The 17,567-nt window shown below is 35.0% G+C and overlaps 1 protein-coding gene and 1 pseudogene across 1 annotated transcript; both read left to right on the top strand.

Moving 5' to 3' along the window:
• Positions 1-8,221: 8,221 nt before the first annotated feature.
• Positions 8,222-9,154, top strand: LOC118750666 (annotated as a pseudogene).
• A 249-nt stretch (positions 9,155-9,403) lies between these two features.
• LOC118750570 (valine--tRNA ligase-like) lies at positions 9,404-9,933 on the top strand. The gene is made up of 2 exons (XM_036485340.1): positions 9,404-9,644; positions 9,708-9,933. The coding sequence occupies exons 1-2, from the start codon at positions 9,421-9,423 to the stop codon at positions 9,931-9,933; spliced, it is 450 nt and encodes a 149-aa protein (XP_036341233.1). The 5' UTR covers positions 9,404-9,420.
• The last annotated feature ends 7,634 nt before the right edge of the window (positions 9,934-17,567 follow it).

Raw genomic sequence — 17,567 nt, 5'->3', positions numbered from 1 at the left:
AAAAAATACCTATGTACTTCAAAAACTGGAGGGTAATATGGTATATATGGTTAGGATAATGTGGTATACTTTACCGCATTACGATAACGCAGCTGTTATCATCTATATTAGGGATGCACAGTAGAGGTGCACGCAGTCGACGCCGCGGGCAAACTGCGCCCACGCGAGCGTGCTAGGCGAGGTGAAGTGAGCTGTACGGAGATGGCATCGTATACATATTAACCACTGCACACTTATTTTCAAGTAAAAATGCATGCATGTTTGTATACTTTTGCGACAACTGAGCCAGTGTAGCATCAGGCCACCAGAAAAAGCCAATTTTTCCAAAACAAAAGCGCCAAGTTTTTATTATCATGTTTAATAACTTTTTTGATTCAGTAAAAAGTGTATATACATACACATTTCCTCACGCTTTTCTTAATAAATTAATTTCAATACATTTATAACAACGCAAAACATATTTAATTTATCCATTCCTCACATTTTATTCAGTAAATGAATTCCATCTTAATGTAGCATATTAGTGCATAGTGTATACATACACACATATGTACGTATGCATTCGGTGTGGTTAAATTAAAAAAGCATTACTAAATACCGCACCAAGCATTGAATTCAAATTATTTTGGCGTTTTGGTTTCCCAAAAGCACTAAATTTAGTGCAAAATGCACGACCTTGGCAACAGTGAGCTGAGCACATCAATGCTCAAACAGTGATGCCAGACCAAATATTGAGTAAATGCGCTATGTATATTTTTCTTTTAAAGCAGAAGTTCTAATTGGCGAGAGTATTGATTTTTGGTTCTTACATAGAACACTGATAAGATTCACAAACTTATCTTATGACTTAATTAAAATAATCAACATTATTTGTAGACGAATATATTTATTTTCGTATGAAATAGTAGCTTATGTCGGGAGGCTGGCTTTAGTAAAATGTACCTTTTCCTATATTCTTTAAATCACAGGGAATTTTTTTATGAAACTTTATACGAATATTGACTTGCTAGCATCGCCATTAACATTACCGTCTGTTACGTTTATTTTCCAAGAGTTCTTCAACGGCGCCAGTGAGTCTTTCGCAATCGTATGCTGCGAATGGTTCATTATACTAAAGCCAGTCTTCCGACATAAGCTACTATTCCATACGAACACAGATATGTATACCTCCTAATAGGCTTGTAAAATGCCCAATACCCAAATCCCTCGCATGAGTTATTATCGGTAAAAAATTGGGTACGCTCAAATCTGGCATCGCTGCAGCAAGTACAGCGCCAGTGAAACAGTGTTGATATTTTAAGTACAATTGTACTTTTTTCAGTACAATTAATTTTAAAATGTACAAAAGTACAATTTGCCGATTTTAAGTACAATTTCAACATCAAAAATACTTTTTGTACCAAATGCTCAAATCTCTTCTAGCACTTTGATTCCTAATCCGTTTACATTTAAGTATATGGATATACCTATATTTCATATTTGCTACAAAACTAAATTATGAATTGTAATTTTTAATGTAAACGTGATTGTGAACAGTAATATTAGTGATGTGCGTTATGGTTATTGCGATTTCTTATCACCGGCGGGTGAAATATCCCTCATCGCTATTTATTTTGAAAAAATCTTTGGAAATGCAATTTACCTAATGGCGATCCTGCAGAAATAGAAGTAATTGAGCAATTCGGGGGTTGAAAGTAAAAAAATTTATGTAAATTCCCTGCGGTGAAATTATAAATTTCCCTTGAGGATTTCCATTTTATCGAAAGTGATCTCATTTTATGTTCATTAATATGAACTGACCTATATAGTGTATTAATGTTTTATCATCATTGTCTTCATCTTTGACAAAATTACACGGTCACCCGGTATTTATTTGATTTTTTTAAATAATCTTAATTATTTTTTTTATAAAATTGTAGCTCCTTATCAAACAAAAACCTTGCAAATAAATCGAAACTTGAAAGAATGAAAGAAATCAACAAAGCTTCATCAAATTTTCCCAGTTTTTGTTCAGAATTTGTAGACATGTTTTGGGTTAAAAATTTTGTAGCCCATTCATTCTAGTATAATAAGGTGCAAGTTTGAAGTGTCTAAAAAATACCATTGATTTTTTGATTGTTTGCTGTTTTGATTTGTTTGCGGTGTTGCGCACTTTCTTCCATATAACGAACGTTCGCATTTTATGTTATATGGATGAATGCGCGTGTAGCGTTGTTGGTTTTTATTCCAATATTTTAAATTAAGCTTTATTTTATAGTTTTTCTTAGACAATGATAAATGATGTACACAAATTTCAGTATTGAAAAAAAGTGCAACACCTTCAACGAAAAAAGTTCTCAAAAATCTACGCGAATTGAATGTACTATCTCGATCATTTAAACATCTCGGACTCGCCCACCACTTAAAATGATTATTTTAATCTACAATATATATATAATGATATTTAATATTTGCTTTAGAGATGAAATGTCGACAAATTTGTTTAAACAAAAATGTTAAGCGAATATGCAGAATGTGGAAGCGAGATTCTTCTGCTTGCGTTTCTATGTTTATATCATTTATCAGTTTAAGCACATACGATTAAATGTAAAAAAAATATTTTTAATTGCGGATCCGAAAGAAATATTTATTAGTTGCATTGAGTTACGCAAAAATAGTGCCGAAAATCAATTGATTGTGCTGAAGGTGCCGGCTGCTTCCGAAAGGGCCGAAAATGGCACAATGCACACTCATTTTCCATCACTGTCACACATACAGGCTGCGTTTCTTTATACATTCCGGATAATCCCATTTCACAGCCGGAATAAAAAGAATGCGTTTGAAATATACGTTAACATATCATCAGGAACGTTCTAAAGAATAAGTAAACGAAAAAGTTTATTCCAAACGTTCAGAATGAATAAAGAAATTCAGCCACAATCTCACTATTCTGTTGAGTTCGTTTTCCCCTTCCGATAACTTTTTGCTTCCACGCTTGCCCACCACCGCTGTGCAAAGCTTTGCACGCGCAGTCGCCCGCGACACATATGTATGTGCTGATTTGGGCATCCCTAATCTACATATGTATATCATGTTGTCTTGGGTCCACTTTCGGATTTCGCCGATTTTTGGCATTTATAATAATCGTGGTGTTCAAGTAATTAAAAATTACCTATGGAGGGTATTGTAATACCTTAACCGACCTCTTCTCTACCACAATAACCGATTTTCGAAATTTCCAAACAAACTCATACAAAACATAAACTTTCTATCAAGGCGAGTTAATATAAGGTGGTGTTACTAGCTCAGCTGATTTTGTGTATGTGTTTCGCCGCACGGCTTCTGATATCAAATTGAAAAATTTTGTTTGCATTTTTACACACACTCTTACAGATTTTGACAGTTTATGCCGCCAAAGCAAAAACAAAATACATGTAAATTTTTGTTTTTGTACTCGTGCTATCACCTTATATTAATTCGCCTTGCTTTCTATTAGCTGGAACTTGATAAACGAAATACAAAACTTACTTTGCAATTTTAAAATTTTTTTCTAAAGCAAGTTTTTTTTTAACAAATAAACTTGATTTCTTGCAGTTAAAAAAAACTTTAAACTCTTGCATCACATGTTTGAGGCATATTTACCAATAAGAAAACCGAACATGAAGTTATCACTGTAAGCATTTCCGAGCGACACGTATGGACATTTCCAATGTAAATAACTAGGGGGTTCCCCAAATTACCAAGCGCTTGAAATTTGTTAGAAATTTTTTAAAACAATAATGTTCATATATTGGAGCTTTTCCCTAAAGTTCATATTTTAGAGTAGTCAATGGTAGCGAAAAAGTGTTCATATTTTGGGATGTTCATATGTTAGGATGTTAATATTATCGCGAGCTCACTGTATATGACTTATAATAAAAAATAATTTGGTAATATCACTAAATACTAAAATAGGATTTTATATGTTAAAAGAAAAAAAGTCATGCAGGCGAGTATTTGAAAGAAAATATCGCGGTAACTATTATTCAAAATTTTCATTTTAAATTAATATATCGTTTTGTATGAAATAAATTAATAACATAAAATATCAATACAGTTGTTTTATTTCGCTGTTGGCAGTTGTCCTTAAACCTAACTATATAAAGTTATATACCAAATGAAAGGTATTTCTACACTCTAGTAAATATATCGTTTAATATATGTAGTGAATTACGTATTTTTTTAAGAAAAACGTACATATTTTATCTATTTATTGAAAATTATGTCAAACTGCAAAGCACTTTAGTGCCGACTTAATTTGGACTACAAATATACCCCATTAAAACCACTTAAATGAGTTTTTCTGTAAACAAATCCATTTACCTTAAGACACCAAAAATCAGCTGTTTTTGTTTACACATCGTGAATAACCCTATTACGTCAATGCATAAAGTTGGTAGTACTGATAAATTTGGTTGCATGCGAGGCATCATCAGCCTTAAGTTTTGTAAAGTTGTGTTACGTTTAAGAAGTTGTGCGAAGTTATGCGAAGTATGCATAATAAGATCTTTAGGTTACTTAACCAATTGTTTGATAAATATATTTATGTACACAATACTTCTAGAGAAAAATATGAGCATCATGAGCATCCTCTAAATTTATACTTAGAAATGTAAGGTTTGGTACCAGCACCTCTTTCGGCAAGAGGAAAAATTTTGGATCGTACCCCAAGCCCTATCTTAGAAAAATTTCATTTGGACCACTCTAATATACATTAACAAATTTACAAATTTTTAATTTATAACATTGATGCTGTTTTGTCTTAGTATGTTAATTACAAATGTGAAACGGAAAAAATTTTGTTTTTAAAGTTGGGGGTGCTAAGATCTTTATTAAAAAACTGCAGTAAAAAGAAAATTCGGGTTCTAATGTGCAATGACAACACAAAATCGCTACTACAGGTCGAAAAACAAAGGTAGGGCCTGACATCTTTCATTTTATCATTTAAGGTGTTAATATTTTTCCGAAATATTTTGGCGGAAACTTTAAAATATAATAAATCTTATAATTCCGGTGGAGAAAATGCTACTTTTTTTGGTGAAAAATCTCGGGGGAAAAGCTAAATGATATACATAATTACATAAGAAACCATCAAGGTCGAACCGAATATTACGCCGAAAATCTGTATACAGAACTAGCTGATATGCGACAAAACGCGGAAGAAAACTTTAAAAGTATCTTCAAATCAGCTGAGGAGGAAGCAAATAAGGTTGGTTTTATCTTATAAGTACCTCGGCGAGTGGGAAGTCAAGTACAGTAAAACCCCCTTAAGTATGTTACGAAAAATGTCAGCTTTTTGAGGTACTTAGACGGGTTGGGTACTTAAAGGAATCCGTTTAAGTACCCCGATACGGGTACTTAAGCGAACATAATTATTGATGTAGTTAATCTTCTTGTTAACTTACGTAAATAAATCCTTGAATAAAACATGAACATTTAATTAAGTGTACGTAGCATTATTTAAACACATAAATACATAAATAAAACTTTATAGAAAAAGCTATAAGGCAATATTATGTCATTTTTACAAAAATTCAATTCTTTAAAGTCATTGATATATACTAATATATATTTGGAAAGCCGTTTTTTTCTGTTCGCAAAACTCGAGATCGGCTGTACCGATTTTTTTGAAATTTCGGTTATGAGTTCTGGGTGGGCTTCTCATTGTCCTAGGCAAAAGTTTAAATACTTCCCTAAAAGTGGAACTGCAGAACTTTAAAAATCCTATGAATCTAACATACATGCCCATATAATAGCGCTGTTCAGCGCTGAGAGCGCCATCTGCTGTTATGTTAAAAAAAAACAAATATGTACCCTGCAGCGAAACCCCAAACTAGTCAGGAAAAATACTAATTTACAACTAGAATTTCCTGACTGAAATCGAACTAGTTCGAAAATTACCAGACTTGTAACAAGTAAAAACGATTTATTCATGCCCTGTCTTATTTGACTTCGACAGTTTAATACAGTAGACTACACTAAATATTATAACTTTTATTTGGGTATATTGTAAACCGTTAAAGCGAGTGCGTACACGCCATTATACCATACCTGTTAAATTTAACAGTTAAATAATGATTAATATTCATAATGATTACTAATAAAGCATGTTTTTTGGGTAACCGCTTAATGATTAAATATCGATATAAGCACCTTTTTAATGATTAAAAATTAATTACTTAAACAAAAATGTATAATTAATTCGTTAATTTTAATTACATCACTATTTTGTTAATTTTGAGTATTTTCAATCATCTTTGACTTTTTTCAATTACACGATTAATATAATTATTTGATTAATTTCAATTATCAATCAACAAGCCAAAGTATAGACAAAAATTAAAAATATTTAATAACTGCTTGAATTATTTATTTATTTTATTCTTATCCGAATCTCAAATTTTAAACATTAATTATTACTTTTAAAAAATTTTAAAAAGAAAGGACTGAAATGTGCAAATTATTGAATTTCTGGAACTTGGTATGGAGATATATGAAATCCATCGCATACTCTTGGAGAAAAATTGGAGCTATCGGAAAAGGGGGCGTGGCAGAGTAATGGAACTTGGTATTGGCGCATATGAAATCGATTGTATTATCTTGGAGGAAAACTAGATCTATTAGAAAACGGATCGTAGCACCTCCCTTTTTACACAAACCGAAATTTTCATACTGTATATCTCTCGAAGTAATTATGGTAGAGTACTGGAACTTGGTATGGAGATATATGAAATCAATCCCATACTCTTGGATAAAAATTTGAGGTATTTGAAAAGGACGCGTGGCACTTCACATACAAACCGAAAAAGGGGCGTTCAATTTTTCATAATAAGTTTCTCTGGGAGTGTTCAGGAGCCGTTCGTATAGAGATATATGAAATGAATCCCATACGCATTGAGAAAAAATTGAGCGGGTCTCCGGATAGTTTAGTTTCACAATTTAATCCGCAAGTTGGCGCTGGAGTTATGTTACTTTAATGTTTACGCTTATTTCAGATATTTATTTAAACGCTTATTATTACTCTTACAATCAACTAAAGGAAAATTGCAAAGTTCGAAATGTCTTGCTTCTAGCGCTCCGAAAATATCGACGACGAAAAGTCTCAAAAACACCAGTTGACAGCTGCTGAGTATATCTATCCAACATAGATGGCTGGCAGTGCTGCCACAGTACTCCCCTTCCAGTGACGAAGTCACGATTCGGTATGGAATCGTACACGATGTGCCCTTTCGTACGTTCGTGGAGCTTTCGAGGTCGCCGTAGACCTAGTAGGATAGTCGGCAGTAAATCTTTCCACGTGTTAGCAGGATTACACATCAACGCAGATTTGAAAGACCGGTGCCAGAGCTCTATCATTCTGTTGGATTTGGGATGATAAGCGGTTGTGTGTATATGTTGACAGCCGACCATGTTAGTCAGTGCCTTGAACATAGCTGACTCAAATTGCGATCCTTGATCAGTCGTTATGGTCTTAGGGTAACCGAATCTGGAAACCCAGTGTGTCCAGAATACTTTGCCTACGGTCATCGCAGATATGTCCTGAAGTGGAACGGCCTCTAGCCAGCGCGAAAACCTGTCGATCATTGTCAAACAATACCGGTAATTGTTTACTAGAGGCATTATAACAATGTCGATGTGGACATGATCAAATCTGTTGTCTGGAATGTTGATTTTATCTCGAATAAAGGAGATGTGTCTATGTATTTTAGCCCGCTGGCAGGGTAAACATGATTTTGCCCAAAGAGTTACATCCTTCAGCATCGATGGCCAAACATACTTCTGACGTAGCTGCTCCAGTGTACCTCTACCACAAGAACGATAGAATACAAGATTGCGCTTTCCCGCAGAATGACATTTGTGGCAACGGGTAAACAAAGAATATGGTGAAGAACAATGAGTTGATAGTTGTGGATTTGCAGTGAGAAAACGTGTTTTCTTCAAGATTCACCAATTTCTCAAGCCATATTTGAATATAGCAAATTTATCACAACGTTAACAAAAAATAAATATACAACCACTCTTGAAATGTGTTCAAAAGAATAGGTCTTATTAATTAATTAATTGATTTTGTGTTTGTATTGCTGGTCCTGAAAAAGTGATAATATCTTGTCGCCGCGCATGTTTTCCTGCAGAAAGTGGTCGATGCTTGCTTACCTCCGATTTTAATTTGTAATTTGTGGTATTTCAACGTTTTCAACTTAACATGTCGTGTTTAAAAGTATGCGGGCTTGTGTTGCTGTTTGAGAACTATGAAGCTGTGGAAGCTTTTGTCAAATCTCCAAAGGACCAAAAGGAAAAATCAACTAAGTTGCCGCCTTGTAGATCATGCACTGTGCTTGTGGAATCATTTAAGTTGGTGAGTGTGTGGCAGTAATAACAAACTTGTGTCGTATTATTAAAATCTTTGCTTACAGGGTTTGGAAAAAATAAGTGATTCAGCTTGGGAAGAGCAAAAACTACGTTCTTTTAAAACCAGTGAAGTGCGTTTGGTCAAGGTTCAAGAGCAGTTTTGTAGTAATGTTAAACGTGGACAAGATCAGTGTCATACCATGGCCAACGATCACGAGCACCTATTAGAAGATTGGTTCTTGCACAAACAAAGCGATTCACCTGACCTACATACATGTTTGGTTATGCATTGACAAGCTGCAACTGTGTTGCCCTGGTGGTCACTTTGGACCGGAATATAAGCTATGCACAGATTGCAATGGAAATGGTGAGTTCGATTTAAGGTTCTGCAATTTATTAATACTCAAAATGTTAAAGCCGCTAAGGTTTAAAAGTTTTATTTGACTTAAAACCTACCACAAACATATATAGCCTGTTGCCCTACTTCTGGATTTGCGGGTTTTACAGGAAAAGCTGTTTTCGCCTTAAATAAACGTTATGTGAACGTGGCGCACGGGAATAGCTTCCTGTAAAACCTGCAAAACCTCCCGTACACCAGGAGCAGACTAATAAAGTTTCGTGGTTGGAAACCGCGCACTATTCCTAATTTGATTTTACGTATTTTTCTTCATCATAAGAAAATGTAAGGGTTCTGGCAATCGTAAATGTACATAATGGCAAATGCGCCTGTGATGCTGGATTTACAGGTGAAAATTGTAATAAGTGTGCTGATAGTATATCTGTATAAGGGTTGTCGCTTCAACAACATTCCCCAAAATTATTTTAATAATTTTTAAGCTATTACAACAACTGAGTGAAGGTTATGTTCATTGCTATAACTGAAATAAAGTAAACTGATGGTTTGCATTCATGCAGTTATTACAATTATTTTATTTTTATATTCAACATATTAAAAATATGCCTTTCTTTTTTCATTCATCCTCCAGCTTGTCGTAACTGCAAAGATGGCTGGATTATGGGAAATGAAGCAGTAGGATGCCAGGATATAAATGAATGTTTACTTCAAAACCGCCCATCATCACTATATTCAATGACGATGGTTATATCCTCGGTGACTACGGCGAGTTTAAGGGCATGAAACGTTTTGATTGCCATAAACGCATACTAGAAAAACTAAAAGAACTGGGCTTGTATCGCGAGACCGTCAATAATCCTATGGTCGTGCACTTCTACAGTCGTTCCAAAGATGTAGTTGAACCCATGATTAAGCCACAATGGTATGTTTCGTAAATTACTTTGCGAATAAATATTATAACTGTTGCTTTTCAATCATTTTGCAGGTATTTGAAATGTGATCAGCTGGCTGCCGATGCCACTGAAGCTGTCCGGAAGGGGTATTTGAAAATTATAACAGATCATCACACAAAAATCTGGTACCCCTGGATGGAGGGTATACGCGACTGGTGTGTGTCGCGTCAGTCTCAGCAAAATAGTCTTGCATCAACAACCAGAGCTCAGTACGTCATAGTTATCTTTTTTCTCTGTTTTTGGAAGCTAGTGCAATGAGGTATAGTTTTAATAAACATTTATTCGATTTGAAATTTTTACTACTATAGTCTTTATTTTGCAGTGGTCAAAACGTTGAAGAATAAAATATGTATTATTATATTTTCATTTATCCACTTAGTTAGGTTTAACTATAAGGAAGCAAAATGATGTGTAAAAATAGGTAATTGCTATTAAATCTAAGTAAAAAAATTATACAACTTAAATGATAATTATTACAAAGATACATGCATACATATATACTTTAAGAACATAAATATATATAGGATATACAATTTTAATCTCTTTGTCAACTTAATTGCGGCCCTGAAAAGGGCCTCTTGTTGATTGGTATATATGTATTTATCTAAACATAAAATTTTAATCTCTTTGTTAATTAATTGGCGGCCCCGAAAAGGGCCTTTGGCTAAATCGTATAACTTGCCTGCAAATAAATAAATTTATATTTGTATAAAAGACGCTTGATGATTTTTTAAAACTTTCAACAATTCCACTTCCTGAAGATCACTATCATAGTATACACAGTTACGGATAGGTGACGTCGAAGCATCAACAGTACCGACCCTGGGCCGAGATTCTTTATCGCCTTCATTTAAACCAACTAATAAACCACTGACATTAATAATATAATATTTATAGTATAATATTTGCTACCTTCGCAATTTTGTAGCTCAATGACCTCCTCAACGCTGTCATTTTGTGACTCACACACCGCAGCAGGATCTATTTCCCACCCAAAAATGGTTGGCACGGCGTCGCACAGTGTTTCGACTATATGGAGGCAGGTGGAAATAATAGTAAACCTGCACCGATTTCACTGAAACTTGACATGTGCTCTAGTTTTACTTAGAAATAGATAATTATGAAATTTTGTAAAGATGGAATAATTGCCACGCCCTCTACTCGTTTGGGCGGAAACATTAAATTTCATCCGATTTCGATGAAATTTAGTTAGAACCTAAATATAAAATATGGGGAAGATTGGATCACTATAACGTCCCAAACTCACAAAAAATGTTGGCCCAATCATTAAATGTGATGGAATTTTGGTTAACTTTTGTTTCCTGCTTTCCACTCTCACAAAAAAAGGTTATACTATAAAATGACTTAGGTATAAATACTCGCTTTTCCCAATGTTTGGTGAGATTTTTTCACTGTTAGAAAAATTCTTTTCGCGAAATTATGCAAAAGACGTTGAAAATCAAAAATTAAGAAAATCAAAAATTATATATATTTGCAAAGTCGCGCGCAAATATCAAATTATATATTCGAAAACTACATAAAATTCTTTAAAACATTCGTCCAATTTCAAGGCCTGACGGTCTGGTACTCACACTTTTTTTTACTAATAATCTTTAGCATCTACATATCATAGTAAACTTTTTGGTAAGAAAATAGGAAAGTACCAATAAATGATAAATACCTGCACCTAAATATTCCACGACATTTAAACAATTGATTATAGTTGAAAAAGAAACACTTCCTTTAATGGGTTAATCGCCAAAGGCAACTAAACTGATTAGTCGGTATGGCGCAGATTCCCGTATTTTTTGGAAATTTATCGTTCGTGAAGAAGAGGGGGGAGTAAATAAATAAAATTTGGTATTTATGACTTTTACTTTTACCTCTCTAAGCCTAACCGGTTTTTTTTATCAACTGTCACCATGACTTTTTTCTACTTGCCTCCATATAGTCGAAACACTGTGCGTCGCGGCGAAGCGATGGTCGACTAGCGATTCCTAAGACTTTTCATAGATATCGACATATATAAGTAATGAAAGTAAATGATATTTACTTATGAAATCCTTATCCGTAAAGTGCTTCATGCATATTACGCTGGTGACTAAATGGTATGGCTTCTCCTGCCGGCTGAACTCTACCCACTTTCTGGCCAAGGCGTCGTCGCGGGGAAACAAACAAAAAACAGGATTTGGGTGCTTTACCCCTACGGCTGCTACAATTCAACACACCACACGACATTTTTATAAAGTTTTTATTACAAATAAAAGGTTTTCTACTTTATAACGCACGAATTACTCCGATTTTTCACTTGAAACTACACAATACGTTTGCACTTGTTTCTAAACAAAAAGTTTGTTTACGTATTGCCATAAACGTCAAAGTCAGCAAAACCAAAGTAGCGGTTTCGGGAATGCGCCACCTTCAGTTCATTACACCATGGCTCTACCACTACATAAGGACGTACGTGTCCGGTAGAGACATCGCAAAAAACACTTTTGTCATCGAATTGTATATTTTGCAATTTGAGTGATGTACTTCCCTGTAGAAGCGTAGGCAGCTCTTCATCCTTGGCTTGTGCTTTAGTAAGTTCTGAAAAGTTTATGCTAGAAGGCATCGAAATAGCATTCAAACGGGACCACGCGTCAGCTACAGTATTGGTGCTTCCCGATACGTGTACAATTGCGGTCGAAAACTGGGATATAAAGTCCAAGTGTCGCAATTGGCGAGGATGTGCTTTTTCAGGTTTCTGTGTGAAAGCATGAATAAGCGGTTTATAATCCGTCTTGATCACGAAAACACGTGCTTCCAATATGTGTTTGAAGTATTGTATGGCGTCATATACAGCCAGAAGCTCTCGATCGTATGTGCTGTAATTTTATTCGGTGTTGTTCAACTTTCGTGAGAAAAATCCCAACGGTTACCAAACGTCGTTGACGAACTGCTCCAATACCGCGCCGATTGCTGTGTCAGATGCGTCGCATAGCAATGCCAGCTTAGCGTCTGGTGCAGGAGGTGCAAGCAACGTAGCGTTAGCCAAACTACGTTTGCAATCCTCAAAAACCTGGAGTTTTTCCGGAGTCCAGTAGATTTTTCGTTTGTCGTTCTTTCGCATGTTGCGTGTGTACTTATTAAGCTAAGACTGAAGCTCGGAAGCGTGAGGAATACATCGTCGATAGTAGGTAATGAAACCGAGGAATCGACCAAGCTCTCAGACTGTGTCTGGAGGCTTATAATTTTAAACAACTTCAATACGTTCACTGGGTGGACGGAGTCCGTCTTTGTTAATGACGTAACCCAGGAATACTACATCTTCTTTCTCAAATTGACACTTATTGGTGTTGATGGTTAAACCATGACGTCGTAAAATTGAAAAAATTATTCGGAGATGTTCTTCCTGTTCGTCAGCCGATTTGGACATGACGAGAATATCGTCTATGTATATCTAAACAAAATCGACTTCCTGAAAAATGCTGTCCATAAACCTTTGAAATGTCTGCGTCGCGTTCTTCAGACCAAAAGACATGTACAAGAATTCGAACAGCCCAAATGGGGTACACACCGCAGTTTTTTCGACATCGCACTCAGCCATTCAAATTCGCTTACAATGGAGTTTCTCGGAGAAATCGTGGATATGGGCAATAGGGTAACGATCAGGTATTGTGATAGCGTTTAATTTGCGATAATCCCCGCAAGCGCGCCAACCCCCTGTTTTTTCCCCACCATGTACAGTGGATTTTGCTTGTTGAAATTTGGAAAATGCATGCGTTGCCAATTTGGACGAGAATTGACTGGAGTGCAAGCATTTTGCAGTACTTCGATGCTATTCTGCACTGTCTGCAGCTGTTGTTTCACCTCTTCGTTCAATTGCGTCATTTCACTGTCGTGGAATAAATCCTCCTCACTGGAGTCTAGATTTGCTGTGCTACGTAGTTTGTAGCGACCGCTCGACATAACCCCTCACACCAAGACAAACGATGATTATGGGCTGTTGTGAAATTCAACGAAATTGTGAGCATCGTCAATTTTCCGGAATGTTCTGAGAATTCGCTAGCAGTAGTGTAGTGCGCTTTCGCTAGATCGAAACACACGACAACCGTATCAAATTTCCTCTCGCTGTAATCGGGGTCACCACTTTAGTGTTTACGCTTATTTCAGATATTTATTTAAACACTTATTATTACCCTTACAATCAAATAAAGGAAAGTTACAAAGTTCAAAATGTCTTGTTTGTAGCGCTCCGAAAATATCGACGACGAAAAGTCTCAAAAACCCCAGTTTACAGCTGTTGAGTATATCTGCTGTAAGCAGAATGGAATTTATTATAGAACCTGACAGAAAAAAATAATTTTTCACTTAAATTGATTTCACGAAACTGGCTTTCAAGATATTTCATCTCAGTTTATGTATCTACATATTTCTCATATATTTCTGTTGAACAAGGGTACGCATTCATTTTGAAATTGCCACCAACTATAAGATAAAGTTTCTAGGGCACATTCTCTATAGATCCGGATCATTGTTGCCACCAGGGAACTTCTCATGGACATAACACTTTCGTTCGGCTATTTAAGGCGGCAAACGACCACCAAACCATAGTCTTAGCCGATGAATGTGCAGTACAAATCGTAAATGTATATTGTTGGAGAAACTGTTAGACCAAAGTGTTTAAATTAAAAATCTAATTTTGGGCGGGACGAAGCTCGCCGGGTCTGCTAGTTATACATATTCATACATAAATACAGTGTTCATTCAAATTGTAATGTGTAAATTCAAAATGATGTTGTTTGCCACCTATGCTTATTTATTAATTTTTAAGATTTTTCAATTAAAACACAGTTCATTCCCTAATAAATATCATTTAAACCTAAGCTTAAAAATTTTTAGAAAACTGAAAGGAAACTTCACCAAATTTTCATCAAAATTTCAAACTTTTTTCTCCGAAGTTTTTATAGACCATTAAATTTTAGTGTAATAATGTACAAGTTTCAAGTAGCTAAAAATTACCGTTGGTCTTTTTTTAGAATTCATTTGTAAAATGGTAAATGGGGTACGAAGAATTTAGGTACTTAGGCGGGTTGGGTAAATAAGAGGGGATGTACTTAAAAGAGGGTTTGCCTTCAGATTACATTAAAATATTCACGGTGCCCAAAAAGGTTGGTTACTTAAGCGGGTTAGGTACTTAAGCGTGGAGGTACTTAAGTGGGTTTCACTGTACATACATACTAGGAATGTTAATTTTAAACACAAATCTCAATATATTCGCGAAACCATGGGCCAAATATAGTAAAACTAGCCAATGCCCGCTTGCTTCGCGGCCCCAATAAGATTTTTTCCTTTGGCCAATACCAATATAGCGTTAGAAGCAAAGGCGTTCTGTAAAGTACACATTTTTAGTTTAAATTGAAACGAATAAGGGGCAGAATCCTCCTCACGCATAGGCAAAGAATAGTAGCGCTGTGATACCATATGGAATACTAATCCCTTTCGACGTGGTGAGTTTTACCGATGGTCTTATTTCCACCTGTGATATCTCTGCCAAGCGTGCGTAATATTCTTCTATGATCTTGCAACTTCAATATTGGTCACGCTTGCCAACTTTTGGATTCTTGAAACCGGGACGCACAACAAGTCTGTTCTTTTGCTCGCCCGCAGGTGCCCGAAAGTGGTAAATTTTTGTCTCTTGGGTTGATTCTCGGGCTGTTGAAAGCCATTTTGAGCTTCTCAATACCCGAATTCGGCCTCACTATTTTTCTGGACGAGTTTGTGAAAACCAGAAGTTATTGCAGAGGACCATCGAAATGTGGCCCTCTCTTGGCCATAAATTTCGCACTTACGCTCATTTGCCCAAACCTAGTCCTAAATATAGAATAGTTATTAACAAAAAATCACCAACAACATCATGGTAAAGTCTAAATAGCAGCAGAATAGCTGCCCGAAATAGCAGCTATAACTTCTATCAAAACGTAAATTACTGTTGTTTTTCCACAAAAAATTTCATTAATAATAATGGCCTCAAGCTCAATCAAATAGTTGAATATAATTGTTATGAGGCCATAAATAACAAAAAGAAAGTAAAATTTCATATACATATAAAAAATTTCATAAAACGAAGCTTCAATGATAATATTTCTAAATTAATTACAAACTTTAATAAAAGTTAACTAAAAATATATGTATGTATAGTGCCGCACTAAATTATTGCCACCAGGAATTTCTCACAATGTATGCAACATTTTTTACCTAAAATTTATTTTTTATAAAAATATTGCTTATACTACAACAAAAAACATAAAAAAATCTCTTAACTTCGTGCAAAACTCAGTAAAATTCCATGAATTTGCCTACACGTTGGCATTTTACTATAACAATGTGCCAGTTTGAAGTTAGTAAAAAATCGTATTGACCTTTGGGAATTTTTTTGCGGGTAGTTTCTTCTCAACAAAAAAAATATCGGACATACTTTGCACTTCATAGTTTGTACTTTTACTTTTCGACGTATAGTGGCGATTAGTAAATAGAATAAGTAAAATTGAAATATTTAAAGAGATCTAATTTTTTAACAACGAGAAGTCTAAATTTTATTCTTGCCAAAAACCGGGACATTTTGCGTCCCGGCAGGTATTGTACCGGGACCGGGACATAGCTCTTAAAGCCGGGACAGTCCCGCCGAAAACGAGACGGTTGGCAACCGTGATATTGGTCCGTAAACCATATAAGAGAATAAAAGTTCTGAAAAGGAAACTAAACTCTCCTTCCCCCCCCGCCCCCCACAGAATTTTGTAATCGATATTTTTAACTATTTTGTTATCGATATTTTTCGATTTTGTTACGAAACTTAGCGATTTTTTTATCAATTCATTTATCGATATTTATCGATTGACATTTATCGATTTTGTTATTGATATTTATCGATTCTGTTATCGGTATTTATAGATTTTTTATCGAAATTTTTATTGATATCGTTATCAATTTTGCTATCGATTTTGTTATCGATATTTTTATCGATTTTGTTGTCGATATTGTTATTGATATTTATTATTGAAATTCACCTAAGATTTAACTGCTATCGCTGATATTGATACTGACCACGTATGTATATCGTTTGTTAAAAAAATTTTTTATTGGATTGCATAGTCCAAATTAGAATTAGTGATGACAGCTAAGCACCAGATGGGCTCAACATCGGAAAGTAGTTTTTCTGAAAATTGCAAATAGATTGTACTGACGACTTTTATAAATACCTCGACCCCAGCGCCACCTAGCGAGTTTTCTGGTAGCCTATAATAGGACCATATATGCAAGGTATAACCTCTGAAAATTTGAATCAAATATATGCAGTAGTTTTTGAGTTCACTCTGAACAACGAAAACGGTTATCTTACTAATATTATAAATGTGAAAGTTTGTATGATTGGATGTTTGGGATTTGCATGAAATTTTGTACACAGATAGCTTATGGGCCAGGTTGGTTAATAGGCTATTTAAAGTTTAATTTATTTAATATGCGGGAACGACTGAATGGATTTGCATGAAAATTTGCACACAGATTGGAAAATAGGCTACTTTTCTTAAGAATTGCCACCTGTTAAAAAAGTTTCATTAAATTAATACGCGGAAACGACTGAATGGATTTGCACGAAATTTTGCAAGCAGATAGCTTAGGACGTACAGTGGAAAAGAGGCTAATTTTTTGGAAGAGTTGCCACCTGTTAAAAAAGTTTTAATTAAATTAGTACGTGGAAACGACTGAATATATTTGCATGACATTTCGCACAGAGATAGCTTATGACCTATGTTGGAAAATAGGCTACTATTTTAAGAGTTATGACGTGTTAGGAATGTTTAATTAAATTAATACGTGTAAATGACTGAACTGATTTGCATGAAAGTTTG

This window comes from Rhagoletis pomonella, unplaced genomic scaffold, assembly GCF_013731165.1.
Source record: "Rhagoletis pomonella isolate Grant_MI unplaced genomic scaffold, Rhpom_1.0 Rhpom_scaffold_00001, whole genome shotgun sequence".
Taxonomy (NCBI): Eukaryota; Metazoa; Arthropoda; class Insecta; order Diptera; family Tephritidae; genus Rhagoletis; species Rhagoletis pomonella.
The sequence above is the reverse complement of the archived record's forward strand: the minus strand, read 5'-3'. Positions and strand labels throughout refer to the sequence as shown.